General features: G+C 42.9%; 1 protein-coding gene across 1 annotated transcript in view; it reads left to right on the top strand.

Annotated features, from left to right (window-relative positions):
- Positions 1 to 15,989, top strand: part of SRRT (serrate, RNA effector molecule) — a gene marked incomplete in the record, with an annotated part of 984,080 nt that overhangs the window by 263,804 nt on the left and 704,287 nt on the right. Inside the window, 2 exon segments of the mRNA XM_044077005.1 lie at positions 317 to 480; positions 4,802 to 4,863. Coding sequence (XP_043932940.1) covers positions 317 to 480; positions 4,802 to 4,863 — 226 coding nt within the window.

Raw genomic sequence — 15,989 nt, 5'->3', positions numbered from 1 at the left:
GATTCACTGTTTTTAATTTTGTGACTTTTGCTTTTTTTTTTTTTTTTTTTTTTTTTTTTTTTAATACTTTAAACAGTTGTTTAAACCAGATGCCCCCCCCCCCCATTCACTTTAACAAGGTTATATGTTGTGAGCCATTATGGTCCAATCCAGTACTGTTCCAGTAAATTGCTTTTTAGCATAGGGCTTGTCTGTCTTCAATTTTCATTTCAGGTTATCTGAGTGCTTTTCTTATGAAGCGTGTTTTTAATTGCATTTTAGAAGGTTACTTGTTTCATGGCAACATTTTTTTTGTTTGTTTTTTGCTACCTCATAGAAGACACTAAAGAAACAGAAAAAGAGAAAGAAAAGGAGAAAGAGGAAGAGAAAGAGAAGCCAAAAGAAAAAGATACAGAAGTCAAACCTCGCCCCCTACACAGGACGTGTTCCCTTTTCATGCGCAATATTGCTCCCAACATTTCTAAAGCAGAAATTGCAGCAGTAAGCTTTCTTAAAATGTTTTTGTATTGAAATGCCCCTTGATGATTGCCATTCAGTTACTGTGTGGAGGCTGCTGTTAATTCGTTTACCTTGATTTCAGGCATATGTTAGGCATTATAACCAAACAGAGATTTTGAGGCCATTTCTATTTTGGTTTGTCTGTGCATGTATTGTTTCAAAGCTGAATGTTCTGATTAACTGGGGGGGGGGGGCATATGGGCAGGGCTTCTGATTAGATTCAGTACTTGTAGATATCTTTTTATGTTTTCTCTTAACTGGCTTATCCCACCTTTTCTTTGACATTACCAAGGCATTCTTGAGACCACACCCTGCATTTTCATGGATTTTGTTTAAACAGCTGAAGGATTTGGAATAAATTGGGACATTTCTGTTATGAGTGGCAGAATTGTAACGCTTTTGTCCAGAATCTTTGTGACTGTGCCTCACATTAGTACTTCTGTACTGCTGGTATGTAGTTGAAGATCTTGATGTAAAGGAACTATAGAAACTGGCTGACACTCCAGTTTTGCCTTCAAGAAGAGTGTAAGTAACATCATGAATATAAATTCAGTGGCTAAAATCTTGGACAGTACTCACCATTTAGCTGTCTATACTTGAGTGGATGTGACATTGTCGGGGTGGAATTTTTCAAGGGATATGGTTTTGAACCATGGCCAGCTTTTATGTAAATGTGCTGGTCATGGTTCCCAGCATTGCAAGTCCTTCAGGACATTGTTTCACAAGGTGTCTTTGTCAAACATAGAGCGTGGTATTTCTATGCTACATAAACTGGACAATACCCATTCCTTGTCTCTTATGTCAAGGAGGATTTGGGAGTGGGTCATATGTTTGATCAGTGGAGTATGTTGTGGGGAGGCCATCACCTAAGGGAGTAGGCTACGTTTTGCCTTCTGCTACTGCATGAGTCATCCTTCTGCAGTATGAAGCCTCTTCCATTACTTGGTGGGGGGGGAGGCTTGCTGTGATCTTCATATGTTACAGAATATTGCTTGGATTTCCATTACTGCTTGTTTTCAAGTAACATCACCGATCTAAGGGAAAGTGGGGAAGAGTTTAAGGACTGTGTCGCATTGCTGAGCTGATTTTTGACCCTTCAAAGTCCTTTTAGTTAGAGAATGGACCCACATTATCTCTAATGCTGGATGAGCATCTTCATGCTTATTGGCTTGAAGTCTCCCAAGTCTGGCTTTATGCACACACCTTCCACTGGATCACAGTGTGAGTGGAAAGCACCAGTCTTTTCCGTGGGAATGAATAAGAACTGATGTGCCGTTTGCTTCCTCCCCTTCTACCTGGCTCTAATGTCTTTGATCATTTGGGTCGTAGGGAAGGTTTTGTCCTTTTGTGCCTCTGAGTCTGGCCATTTTGGCATTGATAACATGATTTTTCCTACAACCACCACTATTGGCGTATGCACTTTAAACGTTACTCCCTGAATGTATTTGATCTTTTTTATTACTTCCTTTGTGGTCTTGGTAGTGCCTTGCATAGGTTATCAGTGGATTGCCTGTTTCTACAAGCACTTTTTTCCTATAATTTTATTATTTGGGGATATGGTATTGAAATTCTTCAAATGTGTTGTGCTTTAGGGTTTAGGAACAAGTTTATGGTTTTGTGACAATTGATGAAGGCATGAGTCATGTACCAAGACCCCTAATCATCCCGTATAATATTTCTTCTGGTGCACGAAACAAGATCTCCTATGTTTCTGTTTTTTCTATTTGTTAGTCACATTTCTCATAGAATTCCGTGAGCTGCGCTAATTGCCTAAGTTGCTAATAAGTCATAGATAGTTTGCAGAGGTATTTTCAGTTGGAACAGCTTAATTTTGTTGATGTGATCTCTCTCTCTCTCTCTCTCCGGTAATGTAGTATTTGTTCATTTTATCCGGTTCAGTGTGGGTTATGTTGAGGTTTATGTATTAAGTGGTAAGAGTTAAAGCCATTTTCTGGTAATGGCTGTTTTTATTGGCTGGTTGTGCTCGCATATTGATTTAACCTGGCAGAGCTGGTTGTATCCTCTTGTTGCAGTGATGTGAATGGGAAATGTAGTCTGTGTTTTACTTAATCTTTAAGTATAAATTTGCATTGTAGTTGAGCTCTTGTGTGTGTGTCGAGCAGTGTGTCCGCTATAATTTTTAAAGTAGTTAATGTGGTTTTAGGGAGTGGAATTTTTGAAACTTTGACATAAAAGTTTGATATGCTGAGGAGTGTAGATCCTAGGTTAACCAGCTTGGAGCTTGTGGCAAGAAAAACCTGTAGATGGTATGGGGCTGAAATCTCTGGTATTCTGTTTGGCTTTTGAGCTTCCATGGGCAAGAATCCTGACTCAGTACTGCAACAGAAAATTTTAATCTACTGTTATGTTAAGTTCTTAGTACAGCTACACTTCCTTGGACATGGTTCACAAGTGGTGCAGGGTGCAAACATCTGAGCAGATTTTGCAGCAGGATACCAGCACAAATGATAGCAGATACCTTCTCCATCCTTCTATACCCTTGTTCCCCAGGGTATGACAGAAGATAGGACATGTCAGAAGTGAAACCGATAGCACCATTTTGTTGCATGCAGTATTGCTTCTCCCTCCTGTTGAGCTTGGTTTTTGAAGAACCACTACTGCTTGCCTCAACTTGTGGACTACTTGACTCAGAAGAACAGGCCTGTGATTTCTGTCAGTCTGCAGACTGTTGGGTAACTGGAATATGTGGTACATGTCCCATCTAGGTGCATACCATCTGATTGAGGATATGCTGTCTACTTTGAGGGATGGCATGAAGTACAACACATGGAAGTCTTGCATAGCAAAGTGGGAGAGATGCTGCCACTGGTGCCGTAATAGAGACCCCAGGCTCAGCTCAGATGTATGTTTCTGAATGTTTTCATCTGGTCCCCGTCTTTTGTTCCCATTTGCCAGTGAAACACTTCCTCTAGGAAATTCTGCATTCAGGACCACCCAGACAGGAGATTTCTCCACCATAGAACCTAAATTTTGTGCTTCAAAAACTCGCCATTTCATTTTGTACGAGCCGCTTCTACCCTCTAAAATGTTTTCTTGGATGTCTTGCCCTGCTTGGTAACTCTGACCTTAGCTAAGTAGACTTTAGAAATGTAAGCTATCGTGTAGGGATTCCTTGCTGATGTTTCATCGGGACAGGGTCACACTCGGTACTAACTTCTCATGTATAAGGGGGCACAGAACTAACCTAGTAAGCCAGACTGTCCATCTCCTGTGTGTTTTTTTTTTTCTGTTCCCCATGGAATAAGCAGGAAAGGATTTTGTATTCCCTAGGCATTAGTTGAGATCTTATCTAGACAGGAAGTAATACTCGGAATATGACAAGCTTTTCTTGTCTTTGATAAAGGCAGGAAGGGAAAACCAGTCAACAAGTGGACCGTTTCAAAATGGATAGTTCACTGTGTATGTGGCACACTTCCCATGGTAGACTTATCCCAGGTCCAGGGAAAGCCCATTCTGCCAGGGCCATAGCTATCACCATAGCTTTTCTGGGGTGCATGCGTTCTTTCCCAATCCTTCTTGGAATCCTCCGCATGATCCTTAATGTACTCTTTTTTTGCTGAACATATTTTAGCTAGTATCCCAGGGGCCAATGTAGGCTTTTCCTGTGGCTGTACTATGGAATTTTGTCTTCTTGCTCCTCCAGCAAGCCGTACACCATCTGGTCTGTTAACTTGATCATCCCAGGAATCAGTACTTTGACAATAATTTACAACCAAGGCGGTTTGTTTTCATACTTTAAATCCAGCACTAAAATTTATGCAAGACAAATAAACATCTTGTCAAGGCTTCCAGGCTTGAATGAAAGAAAAGGTGGGCTAGCTCTCAGCATTTGATTGTCTTGTGCTCTCTGCATCGGTATCTTCCAAGCACAAGACCTGCATCAGTCCCCATCAGAGAAATGTATCTAAATACAATGTGGGTAAGAAAATGGGGAGAGCAGAAGTTTGGGTAACCTCAAATGCTACCATATACTGTTACTTTGATCTGATCTTGAAGATTTAATTTTGTTTATTGTAATTGCTTCCCTCTATCTTTCTATTTCCCATTCTTCTTGTGCTTTTTCTTAGCAGTCTGTGCGTCTGAAAGAGGTTTAAGTTGAGAACACATCACTTGAATGTTTTGTTGGAAACTAAAAGAAAGGCCTGTGTGTGTTTAAAAAGCAAATAAATGAGATTGGATTAAGAGCATTTGTAATTCATAAACTTTTTCTGTATGGCCCATTCCTAAGATATGAATGAGTATTTTACTGAGTCTGTGTTTAAATGTCTATCTTTTTTTTCAGCTTTGTAAAAGATATCCTGGATTTTTAAGAGTAGCACTTTCTGACCCTCAGCCTGAGAGAAGGTGAGCTGATATTTTCACCACTGGGGTTTTTGTATTGAAGTGCATATTGCTGTTGTAAAATAAATGGACTGAGCTGTATTGAAATCATAACTGGAATAAGAAAGACTTGTTTTGCATTTATTTAAGTGCTTTATTTTATATTTTCACCACTGGGGTTTTTGTATTGAAGTGCTTATTGCTGTTGTAAAAGAAATAGACTGAGCTGTATTGAAATCATAACTGGAATAAGAGAGACTTTTTTTGCATTTATTTAAGTGCTTTATTTTACTTTTTTTTTTTTTTTTTTCTGTTTTTTTTTTACCATAGAATGTTTGCCTCAAGGTTCCTGTTTTTTGCATAGCTTTATGAATGTGTATGTATGGGGGAAGGGAGTAAAGGAATTCAAAAATGATTATTAGATCAGTTACAGTATTACTTTGAGGCATTCTGTACTAGTGGTTCCACCCATCTAGCCAGTCTTTAAGAGATCAGGTTCCTTCCCCCATACGTGGTATGTGACCACCCCGTGGTGTATTGTGACATGCTGGTATAAGTGACAGATATGCACATGCCATCTTCAAAACTTTTTGCAACAGTTAACTTTCAGATGTCTCTCTGACATTTGTAGCCCTCTACAAGCTTCAGAACTCAGGTGGGTAGCTACCCCATTTTTTGTCTTAACTAGTTGAGTTTAATAGTTTAGCACTGGGGTGTTTTTTGGTGGTATTTATTTTATTATGAATAGAAAGAAAAAGGAAAAATGTGAGTGTGGTAAGCTGATTCCTTACAAATGCCATCAGTCCATTTTTTTTTTTTTTTTTTTTTTTATCCATAGGTAGATTACAAAGTTTCAAAAGCATGATGCCTTCCAAGGGTTTGTGTCCAAACCTATTGCATGTAGATTGCACACACACTGCCTGTACCTTGACAGCAGATTTTCAGAGTCCATAATTTGCTCTGTTTAGTCCACAGACCCATTCCCTTCTTTTGACATTTAAAGCAAAAAAGCTGAGAGAAGCCTAGGAGAGCCTGGGAGACTTGAAAGATGTCCCCTATTGGTCCAGGGTGATCGGCTCCAGTGAAGCACTTCTGCAGCCTTGGGACCAGCCATCTGTCAACTCCTGAACATCTGATGCCCCTTTGACTTTGTGGTCAGGGGCCCAAGCATGTCTGTACTGGCTGACCACTTGCAAGGGTGTTTCCGAGATGTTCAGTCAAGTGGAGACGTAGTCCCATGTAGTCCTCTCAGAAGAGCAGAGGGGGAGTCCACAAAGTCTTGGTCAGTTCAAGTAAAGTTATGCCATGCTGCTCTGTCCCTCCAGGTCGAAATGTAAGGATATTATAGCAGATGCCACTTATGAAGCTTTGAGAACAAAGCTTATTTCTCCTCCTTGCAGTCCCTTGCTAAACACCCTCCATAGGAAGGTTGGTGAGTTGTCCCTTCTTTGGCTGAAGGCAGGTCAGGGGGACAAGTTTAAACTGTCTTGGGGACATACTGGTCCTGCAACTAGACCAAGCCAGCAACCTCCAGGCACCTTTAACCTTTATGTCAAGTGAAAAGGTATTCTTCCTCTAAGGGAGCATATGAGTCAAAAAACACTAACTAGGAGGAACTAGATTATTATTCCTCCCAGATCCCTTCTCCCATTGGCTTCCTCATCATCAGAATTCTAGCAATGTCCTTGAATCCCTCCCTCCTTTGAAGAAGCTCTAACCAAGATGAACTAATTCTGTGAACTGTAAGGTAGGGTGTATGTGGTGGTTTCCCCACATTGCAGACATTTCAGGACTTCCTTGGGGGTGGTTGCCATTCATGCTATCAGTGTGGCAGTGGTGAGCATGGAAGAAGACACTTATTCCCTCTGTCATAGCAGTGAGCATGTGGCTATGTGCACAAAATGCTTTTTGACAGACAAAACACGTATTGGAGAAGGTAGTTCTAGAGAGCATAAGCTTTTTCTTTTACTAATGCCTCATGAGTGATGTCTGAGCCAGTCTGTAGTGTGATAGTTTCTCCATCACTGGGGAAATCCCATTATAATCTGTTTGCTTCCTTGATCAGTGTCTGATGCATCTGCGTTATGCACTTTCTGAGGAAGGAAAAAATGGGAAGAGCTGTCGCAGTGAGGCAGTCATACAAAAATGGCTCCAAGACTTTATGCTTTATCTGTCTCAAGGCTGCAGATTCCTTGGCATTACTATACATTTGACTTAACTGAATATTTTGCTGATACAAAATTGAAGTTCCTAGTTCTCACTTCAGTGCTACAAACTAGATTGATTGGTCACCATTTCACATTATTTCGCAATCACAGGTGGTGGTTACTGTGTCTGTTCCTCACCAGCAAGGGTCATTTTGCAAGCACGTGTACTATCCCCTTTTTGGCCCTTATCGGCTCTTATCAGCCAACTTACTAACAATCTTTTTGCCAGTGAGTTCAGTCAAACAACCTGTGTCTAGGCAGGCTCTCCTGCAAGTCACAGAGACCACATACATTTTCAGTCTGGATTAGCAGAGGCAGTTCATTGTCGCTTCTTTCTCAAAAGCATGTAGTCTTCCCCGGAGACTAGGTTGCCAGGCAATGGTCTAGAGATAACAGTTGTTTCTTTGCCTAGTGTATTTTTTCAGGGTCTCCTTTCGACTTCTGTTGCATTGCGCACTGGCGACATGTTTAGTATCTTAGTATATCAACAAACCGGGAGGAACACTATCCCACCCCCCTGAGGGGCACAGAGAGGCCATGAAGTTTCGACAATGGGCAATTTCTCTAATCCGCCTTCTAACTGCAGCAGTTTTACAGTGGGAATCGAATGCTGTTGCTGACAGTATTAGTAAGCTTAGTCTGATCCCACATGTCTGGCCCCCTCAATCCGTTGTCAACCTGATTCTTAGCCATTGGGGTTAACCTTATCACAACACTCTTATTTTCCTTTCTAATTCTCCCTTTAGGTATTCTCCCAAGGGATGCTTGTTTTTTGCTGTAGGCCTCCAGCCTTCTCTTATGTTTCTACCAGCTTACGATTGATGTTGGACTGTCTACAAATCCAGCAAGTTGTAGAGCTCTATCATTCTTTTTTTACATACGCCTGCAGTCATCTGACTTGGGTTCTCTCTCACTCACTCTTTTCCTCTCTCGCGCGCAAACACACACTCTCTATCACACACACTCACACTCGCTCTCTCTCAAACTCGCTCTCACGCTGTCTCGCACTCGCTTTCTTGCACTCGCTCTTGCTCTCACGCACACACTCGCTCTGACACTCTAGCTCTCTTGCACCAGCACTCTCTCATGCGTGCTCTTACTCTCGCTGTCTCGCTCTCACATTCACTCACGCGCTCTGTAGCTCTTTCTCTCTCACGCTCTGTAGCTCTTTGTGTCTCGCACTCTGTAGCTGTCGCACAGTAAATGACCTCATCTGGATATACTCCATGAATTCTGGAGCCCAGTTGGGATCTCTTGTATCACCCTTAGGACATCTAGCATCCTAATCTCCATATCCTAGAAATAACTGAATGGTTACTCTTCTTTCCAGTGATTGTAAGATTGTGCGGTCTAGCTTCCCTCATTTGGGACATTAGCTAGCAGGTTCTAGACCTCTACCTTTCATTATATATACTGTCATATTTGCATGCGTTTGGAATTTTCTCCCCTTGTCTCTGATGGAAACGGGCTGTGTCAGCCTATCCTTGTAAACACACATCAAATAAGTAAATAATTTACCTATTTGGGAAATACTGGATTCAGTCACACTTCCTGCATGATTTTCAGGTGGTGTATCTATTTGCTCATTAACAGATATGCAGTTGTCTCATCCTCCCAAAGCCAATCTACCAGATCTATGACCATTTCATATGCCTTCTCCATGACAACGTCCTTTATAAGTGGAAAATAAGAATCAACATAGTAGTCGGTGAACTTTTATCACCCTCTCTGTATTGTCAGTTGTTTATTTCTTTGATGGACCAACAGTACAGAAATTCTGACCAGCTGTTTTTCCCCTTCCTTCTACCTCTTGGATTCAGCAGATCCATACGTTATCCTGCTCCATCAGCTTACTGTTCGTAGTTCGCTGGTTAGTTTACAAAGTGCTCTAGAATTGTACTGGCACCCTAGGTCCTTCCTATCAATTCCATAATTACTTTTCTACCCTCGTTCTGCAGGTTCCTTTGACATCTGTCATACAGTCACTTGTTTGTATGCTCATACTCTTGTGACACTTTACAAACTGGGCTTTGTCTCTGAACACAGACCTTCCTTTGCTTTGACAGTGCTCTGGGACATCCTGCCTTGAGGGCCTTCCGAGAATTACGTAGCTGGGGACTCTACCCATCAGTGAGGAAGAATGAGAAGGACAACATCGTATTAGGGGCTGTGTACTTAATAACGTGTATGTGTTGTCCTTTTCTCATTCTTCCTTACCTTCCCTCCCCTCCCAGGCGTTCCCTGGCCTTATAATTTTCTAGAAGGATATTGAACATTATTGGAATTTGAGTTTCCAAGTTTTCAGTCATAATTTTGTCCATCTCTAGTAGGCATTGGCAGCAAACTTGATCTGAGAAGTTAGAGGTAGTTTTGCATTGTGGGAAGAGGAAGGAGTTTGAGATTGGGACCTGAAGTCTGGAAAATACGACAGAGTCTGATCCGAGGATAGGTCTGTAACCCATCATTAAGGAAGAATGAGAAAGGATAACCCACATGTTATGGTAAGTACATAACTCCTAATAACTTGGTTTCATTTTTTTTAATGAATTAGTCAACAGCATGTACTCGTGCAGCAGCCACTGTCATTCAGTATGCTTATGACCCCCATCTGAAGTTGTTAATCTTCTTCCAATTCATCAGTGATGGGTTCGGTTCCGAGCCCTCAGAACAGAGTCTGCTTAATACCAAGCTCATGTGCACTAAAAACTCTCAGGCTAAGCTGCTACCCACAATGTCCTTCTCCCAGTTACCTCATATAGTTTGCCGCGCAGCCATATAGCAGCGTTTCACCAAGCTCTCCAGCCAAGTGTTGTATTTTCTAAAAATGTGTATTTTGAAAATGTTTTCTCCTTTAACCTTTTTTTTTTTTTTACCTTATCTATACCTAGTTCTACCCCACAGGTTTCTGTCTCTTACCATCGTTGGTAAACTCCTTTCTCTATCCTCGTGGTATTCTTAATACCATTGTTGGTATTTCTTCTCTTCCTCTGTAATCTTTTGGATTGTTGGATTGTGTACTGGATATGTCTGAAAAGAAAGGGACTTCGGGGTTCAAACATTGCACTTCCTGCAATGGCAAACTCCCCAACAGTGACTTGCATGATGATTGTCTCTATTGTCTGTGGGTTACCACTTTTCTGTGAAACCGCCTTGCCAGATTTGTGTCAGTTTCAGTCAGCGGACGCTGAATGAAAGAAAAAATAAACTTATTTTGAAAGGCCTGCTTTCTTCACCTTTTTCAGAGGCCCTTTCTGTGTCTGAGGTCTCAACCCCTCCATCGAAGGACAAGAAACATCATCATTCTGATCCCTCTTCACTGGCCGGTGACAAGGGTAAGCTTCACAAGCATAAGGCCCACAAGTCTTTTAAGGAGCACAAGATCGCCCCCTCGGCTCCAACCACTTCGGTTTCGAGTTCAGCTCCAGTGGTCTCTCCAAGTGTGGTATCAGCTCCAGCCTTACTGCCTTCTGAAACTTCGGCACCGTCCTCGCCCCTCTCCGAAGTTGGTCCCAACTCTCTTCGGAGCCAATAATGACTTCCACTCCAGCTATCTCCTTTGCGCCGAGCCTTTTCTCAGCACCGATAGTGCCCCTTCTCCCTGTCTCAAAGTTGGTGCCGATTTGTCCTACACCATGGACCCAGTACTCCCCATCGTTGGACCCGTTTTCAGGAAAAGTTTAGAGCCCCTTTCTGGACCAACCTGACTCGCCATCTGGAGTGTCTGCATGGTCCACCATGAGTCTATCTGAATTGGATGTGGTGCGCCTGTTCGATCAGCTGTTGACAGCCAGAGGGATTACAGATTTTCCAAAAACCCATCCCACTCCAGATTTTGGGTCTATTGCTCCCTCTACTCCCACTTATTCTCCTCCCTTGGATCCTTTGGTTCTGAGGCCCATAGATGTTCGTGTTACCCTGCTGCAGTCATCACACTTGGGTTATCCTGTCTTCAGGCGGTCCCGCAGTCGGCCTGAGTTCCAAAGTCTTGGTCCGGCATCGGTTGCTGTCGCTTCTTCCCTGACGTTAGTGCACCTAGGGTATATAAGAGGCATCCGACGCCATTTTCTTCAGTCTTTCTTGCCGCACGTACCCGAAGCAGAAAAAGTTCGCAAGTGCCAGTCGGCCGGCACCTGAGATTTTCAAATCGAATTTCAGTCCGAAGTCTTCAATAAAGCTAAGTACCCCATTGGAGAACCTTTTCTTGCCTCAGTCCGATGTCAGAAGTTAACAATTGCATTTCTTGTGGGAAGAAAATACCTCCTAAGGACTTCCATTCTTATTGTATTCCTTGCCTAGGCCCAGACCACAACGTCACAGGTTGTCGGTTTTGTGCTAGGTTTAATAAACAAACTATCAAACACCGTTTTGACTTCGCACGACATTACTTTGGTAGGAAATTTAATTATATCATGCCGTAGAAGCAGCCGACGACCAGCATGCATAAAAAACGCAAGGATAAGGACAGGCAGCCTAGGAACAAGCCAGACTCCAAGGCCTCTGCTGGGCCTGTCGCCAGTTCTCTGGTTTTCAGTGAGGTGCCTACGCAGCCACCGACGACTGCAGAATTGGAACCCCAGACAGCTGTGGATGCTCAAGCAGAGTGTACTAGGCCATCGCAGCCATCTTCATTAGGCCCTTCCGACACCGGAGCAGAAGGAGATCCGGGTGCAGTAGAAACGCCCTCGGTTGCAGAAGGTGTCTTCAGACCGACTACACTCACCATTAAATCTTATGCTAAGCTTAAAACTCCATTAAAACTAAAAAAGACTGTACATCAGTCTACAGTTCAAGGCCCCATGCCTAAGAAACAGATGCTTAAGATGGCTGAAGATTTGATTACCCTAATCAGGGGTTCCCATCCCCCTCCAGATAAAAGACCAAGACAAGAGGAGGATTATGCTTCCTCTGACCAGGTTTCAATTTCCTCAGATTCTTCTGAGGAACAGGATTACACATTTCCCCTTATGAAGACTCTGATGCTGAAGAGACTGTTCCCTCAGCATCTCCCCCTGAAGACCACTCCTTTGGGGAAACTTTACATACCATGAGGGAACATTTCCACTGGGAAGGCCAGGACTACTCTGATTCTAAGAAAAGGCTCCGAGAGTTCCTTTTACTACCCCAGCACAGACCACTTGCTATCCCTCAGACATTGTGGATGATTTTTACTTGGAGTTTAGCCTAAATCCAGACTCTCTACCTACTGCTCCAGCCATACCAGACAGGTACTACAGAGTAACTGACTCGCACAAATTCCTTTATAAAAGCCCTGTGGCTGACCCAGAAATAATTTCCCAGGGTCCCAAAGGGGCTAAAGCTTCTATGGCTAAAAATCATGTGCCCTCTGAAAGGGATTCCAGAGCCCTAGATAGATGGGGAAAGAAGATATACACCTCAGCTACTCTGGCTATGAGAGCATTAAATTGTCAGTTTCACATGCTGAAATATCAGCAATTCATAATTTCTCCGTTAAAACAAAAATAAGCACACATTCTGAACAGTCTGAATTCAATTAAATGCAGGATCTGTTGCATGCAGCTGAACAGGTGGGCAAACATACTTTACAATATGGATTTGATTCATTGGAAGCTTCCTGTAGAGCAGCTGTTACTGGGTCTGTCATACGTAGACATGCTTGGTTAAAAGAACAAACCCTACCTGATCATGTTAAAGCAAAATTATTGGATGCACCTTTACAGCAGGATGTATTATTTGGTGTCAAAGCAGAAGAGGTTTTAAAGAAAATGGAGGATAAGGCAAAGTCTATGCAGACGGTCAAGGATTTTTTACAGGTACAACCCCCTAGTTTCAGCAGAAATTGGCCAACAAAAAACTGGTCCTTTCCAGCTTCTGACAGATCACAGAGGGGCAAATACAGACGCCCAAGGGGCAGAGGTCAGTCCCAAGGCCCTTACAAACCTCGCCAATGGGGTACTGCTACCCAGAAAGGAGGAGAAGACAGGCCCCAAGCTAGCAGAAGACAAACACAATGACTCAGTCCTCAAACTACCAAGCAAATCTCTCTTGGCAGCTCCCTTGGGAGGAAAATTAGCACTTTCTGCAGACAACTGGCACATCATCACAAAAGACAAATGGGTCCTAAACATTGTCTCACAAGAATGCAGATTCCACTTTCATACCTTGCCAAGGATAAAAGGAATGCCAAACCTGCCACCAAATCAATGGGCAGAGGCACAAAAACAAATTACAGCTCTCATGGACATGAGAGCCATTCAACAGGTACCTACACAGGAGCAAGGACAAGGATTTTGCTCAAGACTCTTTGTAGTCCCAAGAAAAGACGAAGCATGGAGACCCATTCTGGATCTTTCAGTTCTGAACACCTGTCTACTAGTACCAAAATTCAAGATGCTAACACTACAGTAGCAGCTTCCATGCTGGGCAAGAATGCTTGGCTAGTAACGTTAGACCTCAAGGAGGCATACCTGCATGTCCCTATCAGACAAATTTGCAGAAGATACCTCCGCTTCATTGCAGGTTCAACCCATTATCAATTCTCTGCACTGCCCTTTGGCTTATCTACTGCGCCCAGGGTCTTCACAAAATGCCTGGCACCAGTAATTGCATACTGCAGACAAAGAGGAATTCAAATATACCCATACCTGGACGACTGCCTTTTATTCAAGCAGAAAGCAAGGACATTCTTTTAAAGCATCTGGCATTTGTCAAACACCTTCTAAGTTGCCTAGGGTACACAGTAAACGAAAAGAAATCAAAACTAGTGCCCTCACAAAACACAATATTCCTGGATGCCAGCTTGAATAAAACTGCCCAGATGGCTTATCTCACGCCAGACAAGCAACAACAGCTGACTCAATACTTCAAAATAATGGCAACAAAGACCCAACTCCCTGCAAGAAAAATTCTGCAGGCCTTGGGATTCATGGCATCTTACTTACTACTAATACCATTTGCAAAACTGCATATGAGGAAATTACAATGGTACCTGAAAAGCGTATGGACTCAGCACAGCCACAGCTTGGAAACAATGATACTCATTCCCTGCCTTCAACAGGAGTTTCTGTGGTGGGCACAGGCATGTCACCTCAACAAGGGGCAGCCTTTCACCTTACCCACAGCCAGGCAAACTATGACAACAGATGCATCAGACTATGCCTGGGGAGCACACATGGCAGGACAGTGCATTCAGGGCAAATGGACTACAGATCAAAGGCATCTGCATATCAATCAAAAAGAAATGCTAGCAGTACAGAATGCCCTAACAGCTTTCAAGGACCTCTTACACCCAGGGCAACTAATAATAAAGACGGACAATACCACAGTAATGTGGTACATAAACAAGCAAGGGGGCACACATTCCTACCCTCTATGCAGGCAACACAGCACTGTCTTACCAGGTTCAATTACAAGCACAATTCCTGCCAGGAAAGAAAAACACATTGGCAGACGACTTAAGCAGAAACATCATGGATCCCCACTAGTGGAAACTAGATCCACAAGTATTTACAATGATAACTCAAAAATGGGGATGCCCAGACATAGATCTGTTTGCCAACCCCCAAAACTACCAACTTCAAAAATTTTGCACAAGGACATTCCATCCACAAGCTTGGAAAGTGGACGCCCTCTCCATTCAATTGGAAAACATTAACAGTGTATGCCTTTCCTCCACTGCCTCTTCTAGCAAAGGTACTGCTGAAAGTCAGATTAGAGGGGCCACAAATGATACTCATTGCACCAGACTGGCCACACCAGCACTGGTATCCAATTCTAAGGAACATGGCCCACGGCCCACCATGGATTTTACCACAAATTCCTCACTTGCTCACCCAGTGAGACAATCAGATTCTACACAGTCAGCTCAAGACTTTAAACCTGGCTGCATGGCAAATTACCTAAACAACCAGCCAACACCTCTATTCAAAGCTATTATGGATGTCATTCTGGAGGCCAGGAGGCCCAGCACCAGGAAAACCTATTCAGACAAATGGAAAAGGTTTTGCGCCTGGAACCAGGCTAAAGGCCAAAATCCCCTTGATCCAAACATTCCTCAGATTCTACAATATTTAACTGAGATGTTGCACAAAGGACTTTCCTTTTCATCTATTAAGATCCACGCCTCAGCAATTTCAGAATCCAGTGTGGCCCTAAACCAAACCATTCATTTGCCCACCTTTTTCCCAAATCCCCAGAACAAAGGAGAAAGACTCCTGCACTCTTTGGACATTCACAGGCAATTATGTTACTACTTGGATGAAACTAAGGTTACTACTTGGATAAAACTAAGGCTTTCAGAAAATCTGACCAGCTCTTTGTAGCCTATGCTGCAGGATCACAAGGAAAAGGCTATCTCAAAACAGACAATTTCAGAATGGATACGACATTGCATATGTTTCTGCTACATGCATCATGGGAAACCGGTACCTGCTAACATTAGGTCCCACTCCACCAGGGCTGCAGCTACATCAGCAGCCTTTCTCAGGGGGGTGCCAACCAAGGATATTCTGGAAGCTGCAACTTGGAGTTCAGTGCACACCTTCACCAAACACTATCACTTACCTCTATACTCCAAGACTAGAGCTGGTTTTGCCGCTGCAGTTTTGCAGGGCCTACTAGCTGCTTCTAACTCTGTTTAACTCCACCACCCATCCTTGGCGTTGGGATTCAACCCAAGTGTGATGACTGCAGCAGGGTAACACGATGAACATAGTACAGTTTTGTACCTACCATAAATGTAGATGTTAGTGTTCACCCTGCTGCAGTCCAGGTAACCCTCCATCCATCCCCTCTGAACTAGCTGGACTTATCTATACCACTATATCCTATACAACGTCTGTGGTGTATTTGCTTGTGCCTGAAGGTATTGTTTTATCGTTATATGTATTTTTTTTTATATAGCAATAGATATGTATATACCTATTGGGGGCACCTGACAATCTGGGGCAAGAAAAACTGAAGAAA

Source organism: Protopterus annectens, chromosome 7.part0, assembly GCF_019279795.1.
Source record: "Protopterus annectens isolate FY-2018-M chromosome 7.part0, PAN1.0, whole genome shotgun sequence".
In the NCBI taxonomy this organism is placed as follows: domain Eukaryota; kingdom Metazoa; phylum Chordata; order Ceratodontiformes; family Protopteridae; genus Protopterus; species Protopterus annectens.
Note: the sequence above shows the minus strand (reverse complement) of the source record. Positions and strands in the feature narration are given on the sequence as shown.